General features: G+C 38.1%; 1 protein-coding gene across 1 annotated transcript in view; it reads right to left on the reverse strand.

Annotated features, from left to right (window-relative positions):
- Window positions 1-1,373: 1,373 nt before the first annotated feature.
- Window positions 1,374-11,401, reverse strand: part of LOC127844548 (pre-mRNA-processing factor 19-like) — a 47,489-nt gene continuing 37,461 nt past the window's right edge. The window contains exons 14-15 of the mRNA XM_052374903.1: window positions 6,513-6,574; window positions 1,374-3,738 (exon numbers count right to left, since the gene is read on the reverse strand). Of these exons, the coding sequence (XP_052230863.1) occupies window positions 3,597-3,738; window positions 6,513-6,574 (204 nt within the window). The 3' untranslated portion in view covers window positions 1,374-3,596. The remainder of the gene's footprint in view (window positions 3,739-6,512; window positions 6,575-11,401) is intronic.

Below are 11,401 nucleotides of genomic sequence, written 5' to 3' on the forward strand. Positions count from 1 at the left end.
AGTTAACGCACGGACGGACAGACACACGCATGCACGCACGACGGACACAGGACCATGACATAAGCCCCACTGGCCTTTGGCAAGTGGAGCTAAAAACTAGGTCAGGACGTCCAGCCTTTTACTGGAGCTTTGTCACAGATGGACGAATACCCCCACTTGCCGCATTGACACATAATATTTTGCATGTCATCTTCACAAAAAACAGCGGACACCATGCTCAATTTTTAAAACGCACTAAGTAACTCCTTGACCTAGTTTTTGACCCAGAAAGGCCAATGTTCTAACTTGGCCTTAAGATCATCTCCATAACACTTCTGACCAAGTTTGGTGAAGATCAGATGTAAACTACTTGAATTAGAGAGCAGACACCATGCTAAATGTTAAAAAACGCACTAAGTGACCTCGTGACCTAGTTTTAGGCCCGGAATGGCCCATGTTCAAACTTGTCGCGGAGATCATTTAGATAAAACATGTGACCAAGTTTGGTGAGGATTGGATGAAAACTACTTGAATTAGAGAGCGGACAACATGGTGAGGTTTAAAACGCACTAAGGAACCCTGTGACCTAGTTTTTGATCTGGCATGGCCCATGTTCGAACTAGGCCTTCAGATCATCTAGATAAAACTTCTGACCAAGATTGGTGAAGATCGGATGAAAACTACTTGAATAAGAGAGAGGACACCATGCTGAATGTTAAAAAACGCACTAAGTGACCCTGTGATCTAGTTTTTGACCTGGCAAGGCCCATGTTCGAACTTGGCCTTAAGATCATCTAGATACAAGTTCCTACCAAGTTTGGTGAATATCGGATGAAAACTTCTTGAATTAGAGAGCAGACAACATGCTGAATGTTTAAAACGCACTAAGTGACCCCGTGACCTAGTTTTTGACAATGCAAGGCCCATGTTTAAACTTGCCTTAAGATCATCTAGATACAACTTCTGACCAAGTTTGGTGAAGATCGGTTAAAACTACTTGAATTAGAGAGCGGACAACATGATGAATTTTTAAAACGCACTAAGTGACCCCGTGACCTAGTTTTTGACCCGGCAAGGCCCATGTTTGAACTTGGCCTAGACATCATGTAGATACAACTTCTTACCAAGTGAAGATCGGATGGAAACTACTTGAATTGGAGAGCGGACACTTAATACGAACCGACAGACAGACCGAACGACCGACAGGTTAACTCCTATATACCCCCCTAAACTTCGTTTGTGGGGGTATAACAATTGGTTAACCTTTAATAAAAGTGAGAGCTTTGGGCCATCATGGCCTCCTTGTATCAAGCTTATTTTGTTCTATGGTGATAAATCACTCAGGGAGTATCGTGTTACAATAGACAATAGCATTTTAATGTGTGCAAACAATATTGATAACTCGACTTTTATTACCATTCTTGCAAATCATTTATTAAATGGCGAGGACATTGCAACATAAAAATGAATTAATAAACAAGACCGGCAGTTGGAACGTTTTGTCAACAATCTTGTAATCAACTTGCATGACATAATACAAATAACATTGTCAAAAAAAAAACAGACTAATTTATAGGAAAGCAAAAAGAATATTGAGTTGCTGAGTAACCAAGTAGCTATTATAAGGAATATGGTAGCCAACAATTTGGTGTAATTGCTTGGTATGATATTTTCATGAACTGTGATGAAATACAGAAAAATCTGATGAATACTATTTAGAGATGGAAAAAAAAGACAAAATGCAACAGAAATAACGCATTCATTCTATCATAACTAAATGTAAATCAACACATATCTAAATATTTCTAATACAGACAAAGTAAGTGCAAAGTTTTATACATATTTAAAATGCATTTTTAAAATAAAACAACCAACCAACAAAGAAACTTTAATAAGACAAGAACAAATATAAATACTGTTTGAACCTTTTAATAATTTTGACTTTATTGTGCCCTTTGTTGGCAATTTGACTTTCGAGTCTAATGTGATAAACTGCAAACTAGAATGATTTTACAATCACCACATGCATTTTTTGTTGTTGTTGAGCACATCTCTTACATTACCATGACAATTTTTACTTAACAAATGTTTCTTTTTTGGTTGACTTAATTCTATACACAATCCTTTCTGACGTACACAAACATTCCACAACTTCAAAATTGCGCATAATTGTCCCACAAAGTACAGGATAATTTGGACATCAGCGGTCTTATAACTCTTATCACTTACATAAGTCTACATAATTGTCAATATGCTTATAACCATTGAAGATGTACACATTTCACAATGCATCACAATACTAGTTTACAAGAATCATATACAGGGGTCATATTAGCCAATCAGGGTCCACTTTTTATATGAATTTTCTTTCAAAAAAGTAATGCATGTGCAAAACTTGTATTGCAATATTTAACTGTTATAGTTGCAGTATAAACCCCTGAGTCACCATTAAAGTTTGTCAAAAATGTTAATAGTGGATTTTTACAACACACAAATTAAACTATATGAAATAGAATATAATCTAATAAAAGGTCCTTTTTGTTTCCAAATAATAGAATCTACATAACCGAAACATATCACTTTTTTTTAATAATTATTTGTAGAGTTTATGTAAACTACCAAGTTCCTTTATAACAAGAGGGCCTGAAAGGCCCAAAGTCACTCACCAGAGATAACAAGATATTATTGGGGCAAATCTTCTGACCAAGTTTCATGAAGATCGGAAAATAAATGTGGCCTCTAGAGTGTTAACAACGTTTTACTATAGCCATATAAAGAAAAATGCCCCGGCCCCCGTGGTGGCTATGTTTTTCAACCAACCGGCATTATTTTAAAACTCGTCAAGGATATTATTGGGATGAATCTTCTGACCGAGTTTCATGAAGATCGGACAGTAAATGTGGTCTCTAGAGTATTAACAAGATTTTACTATAGCCATATAAGGAAAAATGCCCTGCCCCTTGGAAGCCATGTTTTTCAAGCAAACATAATTATTTTCAAACGATTCCAAGATATCATTGAGACCAATCTTCTGACCAAATTTCATGACGACTGGACAATAAGTGAGGCCTCTAGAGTGTTAACAAGGTTTTACTATAGCCATATAAGGAAAAATGCCACGCCCCCTGGTGGCCATGTTTTTCAAGCAAACGTAACCATTTTTGAACTCATCCAAGATAACATTGAGACCAACCTTCTGACCAAATTTCATGAAGATTGGACAATAAATGTGCCCTCTAGAGAGTTAACCAGGCAAATGTTGACGCCGGACAATGGACAACGGACAAAAGGCAATCACAAAAGCTCACCATGAGCACGTTGTGCTCAGGTGAGCTAAAAACCAATAAACGTTTACTATGTATGCCCGAGTTACCAGTTTTGGCATACATAAGTTGAAATATATGGTAACATTGTACGGTTAAAGAAAAGTATAAATTAAAAGAATGATGCAGAAACATAACAAAATGCAATTTTTTTTATGGATATTACATCCAGATCCCAATTCAATGTCATAAAAACCAGAAAAAAGGACAAAAAAACAGCATAAATCGATGCATTGTGATTGTGTGATCTTCTTAGCAAAACATCTGCAGTTCAGGGTACATGATTCCCTGGGTTCAAGGTCCAAAGAATTTCACGGAGCGGTCCATGCTGGCAGAGGCGATGAACTGGGAGTTGTGTCCGAACTTGACCCCGGTCGCCATGGCCGTGTGGTCATTGAACACTGCCAGCTCCTGCCACTGCTTGCACAGGTAGATCCTGGAACATACACACAGCAGATTTAGTCTACAGTAACAACTGGCACTATTGGGCTAAATGCCTGTGAAACTGAACATTGATTTCAATGGAGTTCAATAGTATCCGGTTACAGATCAAAAGCAATAACAGGGGAAGATTGTGAGCCTCATTATGACTGGGTTAAATACATACATATATATATCAGGGATGGCACTATTCCCCTGCACTTGATTTCCATTTACAACACACATTTTCCCCCACAATGTTATCACATATATCACATTTCAAACTACAAACAAGAGCACAGCATAACGGGTGCCACGCTCGGCTGCGAAAGCTTGTCAGATTTTTTTTTTTTTTTTTTTTAGAGGTCACAGTGACCTTGACCTTTGACCTAGTGACCCAACAAGAGATGTGTTTGTCAGAAACACAATGCCCTCAACTGCGCCGCATAGAAATAAAATGTCTATCATTTGGCAGGTATAGAAATCTCCCTTTAAAGGTTATTACTTCCCTTGAATTTTGTCCAATCCAACCGGGGGAAGGGGGGGAGGAGGGTCTCACAGTCAATTATGACCATGTCATCACTGACAACCAAGGCCTGTGATTTAAGTATCTATGGACATAAGTCCACAGGTATGTAATGAACATCAAAGAAATTATAATTACAGTCCAACCCCTACTTCCGGTCACCCCTCATCGCCCGTCACCCCGTGTAGGCGGCCGGTCTGTGCCGCAACCGTAGATAAACACTATATAATGCATTATATAGCGGTAACCCCGTTTCTACGGCCAGCGGCCAGCAATTTTGCATCCCAAATGTTAAATTCCCCCCATATGAGTGGTCACGCGCAAGTAAGTCAGTCATGTACATTGGCAAAATTACACAGATGCAACGGCGAAAAAATCGATACGTACTTCCAGTCTGCGGTTTAGGCTCTGTAGTACTGATGCGTGATGTGTGATAAACATTTTGACAGCCAGTTTGCAAATTGCAATTAATTAGCAGCGGATTATCGGGTTATCTGGTTAAAAGCAATATGCGACCGTTTGATCTTTTTGTTTCCGCACGTGCGAATATCACCTATTATTACTGGAAAGGAGATTCTTAATTTATAATTTATTATTTGTAGCTCATGCTATTTCAAGCTCACATTTATGACAATTATCGGCTAATTAAAAGTTAAAAAGAACAACAAAACTTTTAACCGAAATCAACTGATCTACATGTTCTCTGTGCTACAAAGTTTTTATCCAAAAATCAATACACGCATGCTTTCGAACCATGGGTATGGCGTGGCATTGTACATTGGTGCATAATTTTCGCGCGCTTTTGTTGGGACAAAGGAAATACACGATGCTAGAATTTGTAAACGTCTCGTTAACATTAAACAATCGGGAGTGTGTTTCGGATTACAAATTATTATTCTCATTTGGGACTAAAAACAAAACATTTATATTTGTTTTATATTAACAATGATTTCAATATTAATTTTGATAAAACCCTTTACACGGCGATAAAAATGTTTATATTATATTATGCATGAAAAGCACGGTTACAAGGAAGATTACACCCGGTTGCTATTATCAGTCTCTTAAGCAACTGGCCACGATTTTATCGTGAAGGGGATCACTGTCAGGACCAATTCGTGCGGTAGGTATTCAAAGACATAAAACTGCAATAAACCGATTAAATGATCAATTTATAGTGACATGGGAATTTTTCACGCATAACTGATTCACAACTGTTCCCATCTTAAGTGCATAGGGGCCATACAACGCGCATTGTGTAAACAATGAATCATGAGAATGATTCTTTTTCATTGACTTGATTCTGAAGATGATGATATTGATGATGATTATTAGAAAGATGAATAGAATATTTTTTTGAATGAAAATGTTGTCTTATAGCTGATTTTAGAAAGGAAGAAAGAAACTTATTTTAAGTCTATACATTGTTTAGTACATGTACACATATTTACCATTGTGTTTTTACAAAAATTGAACAGTTGGCCATGCACTCATCAACTCCAGACTCCCTATGACCCAACCCCCTCTTAAGAGGCCAACCAGCTTAAGCAGCCAATTTGGCTGTTTCCCTTGACTGGCTGCTTAAGAGGGGTTGGACTGTATATCATTTTAAAAAAACTTTGAAAAATCAATATATAAATTACTTCCCTTGAAAATAATTGTCTGTAACAAATCTCTAATTTTAGTAGCAAATAATTAAAAGCCACTATACTGTGACTGTAGATTCACCACTTAAAATGTGCAGCTCCATGAGATACACATGCATGCCAAATATATAAAGTGGCTATGTTCAATATTGAATAATTTTCTCCCTTTTTAAAGCTTATTACTTCCCTTAAATCTATTTTTTTTTACCATAGACCATAGTGGATGACCTTGACCTTTTACCACAATGTGTTTGTCCGAAACACAATGCCGCCTACTGCGCCATTTTGATTTATTTAACAAAAATATATATGTGGGCAGGTCAGATAACTATGTCCATTCAAAGCTTATTACTTCCCTTGACTTTGTTTTTTCGACCTTAGACCTTGAAGGATGATGTTCACCTTGAAATTTTACCACTCAAAATGTGCAGCTCCATGAGATACACATGCATGCCAAATATCAAGGTGCTATCTTCAATATTTAAAAAGTTATTGCCAATGTTAAGGTCTTAGCACGACGCCTACGGCGGACAGCGGACGACAAGCTGGCTATGACAATAGCTCGGGTTTTCTCCGAAAACAGCCTCGCTAAAAATTATCTGTTCTTGGTCAACTTACCTCACATCACTGCCAGCCACCGCCAGGTATGTACCGCTCTGGTCGAAGGCCAGTGACCGAACCTGCAAGGACACCCAATACACCTGAATTATACCTCTGAGCCTCATTCTGGGAAAACTAGGCTTTATGCATGTATGAAAGTGTTGTCCCAGATCACAGTCTAATCTAGGACAACAGTTTCCACATAAACAGGCTTTTATCTAAGAAGAGATTTCATTAACAAAAACAAGAGATGTGTTCGTCAGAAACACAATGCCCCCTATTGCGCCGCTTTGAATTTTTATATTTTTTACCTCTGACCTTGATGGATGACCTTGACCTTCCACCACTCAAAATGTGCAGCTTCATGAGAACGCCGCTTTGATAAAAAAAAATAACTTTGACCTTGAAGGATGACTTTGACCTTGAAGGATGACCTTGACCTTGAACTTCCACCACTCAAAATGTGCAGCTTCATGAGAACGCCACTTTGAAAAAAATATTATTATTTTTTACCTTTGACCTTGAAGGACGACCTTGACCTTGAAGGATGACCTTGACCTTGAACTTCCACCACTCAAAATGTGCAGCTTAATGGTAACGCTGCTTTGAATTTTTTTTTTTGACCTTTGACCTTGCAGGATGACCTTGACCTTGAAGGATGACCTTGACCTTCAACTTCCACCACTCAAAAAGTGCAGCTTCATGAGAACGCTGCTTTGATTATTTTTTTTCCTTTGACCTTGAAGGATGACCTTGACCTTGAACTTCCACCACTCAAAATGTGCAGCTTCATGAGATACACATACATGTCAAATATCAAGTTGCTATCTTCAATATTGAAAAGGTTATGGCCAATGTTAAAGTTTTCGGACGGACAGACGCCATATATTTGACATTTGACCCTGAAGGATGACCTTGACCTTTCACCACTCAAAAAGTTCAGCTCCATGAGATACACATGCATACTAAAAATAAAGTTGCTATCTTCAATAGTGAAAAAGTTATGGCCAATGTTAAAGATTTTGGACGGACGGACATACGCCATAAATTTGACCTTGAAGGATGACCTAGACCTTCACCTTTCACCACTCAAAATGTGCAACTCTGTGAGATGCACATGCATGCCAAATATCAAGTTGCTATCTTCAATATTGAAAAAGTTATGGCCAATGTTAAAGTTTTCGGACAGACAGATGCCATAAATTTGACATTTGACCTTGAAGGATGACCTTGACCTTTCACCACTCAAAACGTGCAGCTCCATGAGATACACATGCATGCCAAATATCAAGTTGCTATCTTCAATAGTGAAAAAGTTATGGCAAATGTTAAAGTTTTTGGACGGATGGACATACGCCGTATATTAGACATTTGACCTTGAAGGATGACCTTCACCTTCACCTTTCACCTCTCAAAATGTGCAGCTCCTTGAGATGCACACGCATGCCAAATATCAAGTTGCTATCTTCAATATTGAAAAAGTAATGGCCAATGTTAAAGTTTTCGGACTGACAGACGCCATAAATTTGACATTGAAGGATGAACTTGACCTTTTACCACTCAAAATGTGCAGCTCCATGAGATACACATGCATGCCAAATATCAAGTTGCTATCTTCAATAGTGAAAAAGTTATGGCCAATGTTAAAGTTTTTTTCTGACGGAGATGGACAGACTTACTGACATACTGACGGACAGTTCAACTGCTATATGCCACCCTACTGGGGGCATAAAAATACCATACATGTGGAAAGTGTAGTCCCAGACTTCATTTAAAACGAGACTATACGATCTTGTCAAATATTTATGAATTTATATCAAATGTGTAAAAACTGATTATACATATATTTCAATATAAATTAAAATAAAAGTTAAGAAGAACATGTGTCAACAAGATGTGTTTGTGAAACACTATGTCCCCATATATGACGTTTGACCTTTGAGGATGACCTTGACCCTTCACCACTAAAAATGTGCAGCTCCATGAGATACACATGCATGTCAAATATAAAATTGCTAGCTTCAATATTGCAGAAGTGACATTACATGAGCAATTTTGACCCATATATTTGACCTTGAAGGATGACCTTGACCTTTCACCACTCAAAATGTGCAGCTCCTTGAGATACACATGCATGCCAAATATCAAGTTGCTATCTTCAATATTGCAAAAGTACTCATCAAATGAGCTATTTTGGCCACATATATTTGACCTCTGACCTTGAAGGATGACCTTGACCTTTCACCACTCAAAATGTGCAGCTCCATGAGATACACATCCATGCTAAATATCAAATTGCTATCTTGAATATTGAAATATTGCAAAAGTGTACATTAAATGAGCGATTTTGACCCATATATTTGACCTTTAACCTTGAAGGATGACCTTGACCTTTCACCACTCAAAATGTGCAGCTCCATGAGCATGCCAAATATAAAGTTGCTATCTTGAATATTGAAATATTGCAAAAGTGTACATTAAATGAGCGATTTTGACCCATATATTTGACCTTTGACCTTGAAGGATGACCATGACCTTGACCTTTCACCACTCAAAATGTGCAGCTCCATGAGATACATATGCATGCCAAATATCAAGTTGCTATCTTCAATATTGCAAAAGTTATTGCAAATGTTAAAGTTGGCGCAAACAAACCAACAGACCAACAGACAGGGCAAAAACAATATGTCCCCCACTACTATAGTGGGGGACATAAAAAATGCGAAATAAGCCTGATATTTCATTCTGAAATCCAAAATGTCTGTACACTCAAATTCGCCAGCATGTAAATCATGCATGTACGATGTGAATCTAAATTTAGTTTAACGGTTCATTTCAAATTCCTGCAATGATATCTATTAATACAACACACGAACACTAACTCCGATCCAAATAAAAAGACGAAAATGAAAAGAAGCTTCGGTTATTGTATGAAAATATGTACAAAATATCTTCGTCACGATCAGCTTGGGGCGCTTATTTGTCCTAGCTGCATTTTATGAAATTCGTCTTTAATGTATAATTTTTCTTGCCTATTTGGTGTTATTGAAACATATTTTTATCAATATATTACAATTCAACACATATATAACAAGAGCACCGCATAACGGGTGCCACGCTCGGCTGCGAAAGCTTGTCAGAAAAATGGGTGTGGCGTGTAGAACTCATTGAGGTGCAGCTACATGTCAAGTTTCAAAGTTGTAGGTAGAAGCACTTTGATTTTAGAGCCAATGTTAAAAACCTTGACAAAATGTCAAATTTTTAGCACGCACGGCTGACGACGAGCTGACTATGACAATACCTCGGGTTTTCTCCGAAAACAGCCAAGCTAAAAATCATATAGTCTCGCTTTAAGGCATTTGATCATACATGCATAGAAATTTACACATAATACAAATCGTGAAACAAGAGGGCCAAGATGACCCTAGTTCGCTCACCTGAGAGGAGTCGGTTCATTCAATCTTTACCAAATGTCAAACTTGACCTAGATATTGTCCAGACAAACATCCTGGTCAAGTTTCATCATATTTTCATCTGTGAGTCATGATCAATGTACCTATGAAGTTTCATGATCCTAGGCGTAAGCATTCTTGAGTTATCATCCGGAAGCCATTTTTCTAAGTTGAGTCACCATGACCTTGACAGCCATTGTGTGAATACGTTTTTTGGCATTGTGACCTTGACCTGTGACCTAGTGACCTGATAATCAATAGGGGTCATCTGCGAGTCATGATCAATTTACCTATGAAGTTTCATGAACCTATGCATAAGCATTCTTGAGTTATCATCCAGAAACCATTTTACTATTTCAGGTCACCTTGACCTTTGACCTAAAAATCAATAGGGGTCATCTTCAAGTCATGATCAATGTACCTATGAAGTTTCATCATCCTAGGCATAAGCGTTCTTGAGTTATCATCTGGAAACCATTTTACTATTTCGGGTCACCATGACCTTGACCTTTGACCTAGTGACCTGAAAATCAATAGGGGTCATCTATGAGTCATGATCAATGTACCTATGAAGTTTCATGATCCTAGGCCTAAGCATTCTTGAGTTATCATCCATAAACCATTTTACTATTTCGGGTCATCGTGACCTTGACCTTTGACCTAGTGACCTGAAAATCAATAGGGGTCATCTACGAGTTATGCTCAATGTACCTATGAGGTTTCATGATCCTAGGCCTAAGCGTTCTTGAGTAATCATCCAGAAACCATTTTACTATTTCGGGTCATAGCGACCTTGACCTTTGACCTAGTGACCAGAAAATCAATAGAGGTTATCTGCGAGTCATGATCAATGTATCTATGAAGTTTCATGATCCTAGGCATAAGTGTTCTTGAGTTATCATCCGGAAACCATTTTACTGCTTTGGGTCACTGTGACCTTGAACTTTGACCTAGTGACCTGAAAATCATTAGGGGTCATCTGCGAGTCATGATATATGTATCTTTGAAGTTTCATGATCCTAGGCATAAGTGTTCTTGAGTTATCATCCGGAAACCATTTTACTATTTCGGGTGATCGTGACCTTGACCTTTAACTTAGTGACCTGAAAATTAATAGGGGTCATCTGCGAGTCATGATCAATGTACCTATGAATTTTCATGATCCTTGGCATAAGGGTTCTTGAGTTATCATCCAGAAACCATCTGGTGGATTGACGGACCAACATGAGCAAAACAATATACCCCCTCTTCTTCGAAAGGGGGGGGGGCAAAATGAGAAAACTGCCCCCCTCCCAGCAGCCATGTTCTTCAACTGACCGGAACCATTTTTTAACTCAACTCTCGTATCAAGGAAACAAATGTTCGCCAAAAATGTGACTTCTACTGTGTTCAAATGTTTTCACTATATACATATAGAGAAAAATGCCCCGCCACTGGCGGCCATGTTTTTTCACC

Source organism: Dreissena polymorpha, chromosome 1, assembly GCF_020536995.1.
Source record: "Dreissena polymorpha isolate Duluth1 chromosome 1, UMN_Dpol_1.0, whole genome shotgun sequence".
Classification (NCBI taxonomy): Eukaryota; Metazoa; Mollusca; class Bivalvia; order Myida; family Dreissenidae; genus Dreissena; species Dreissena polymorpha.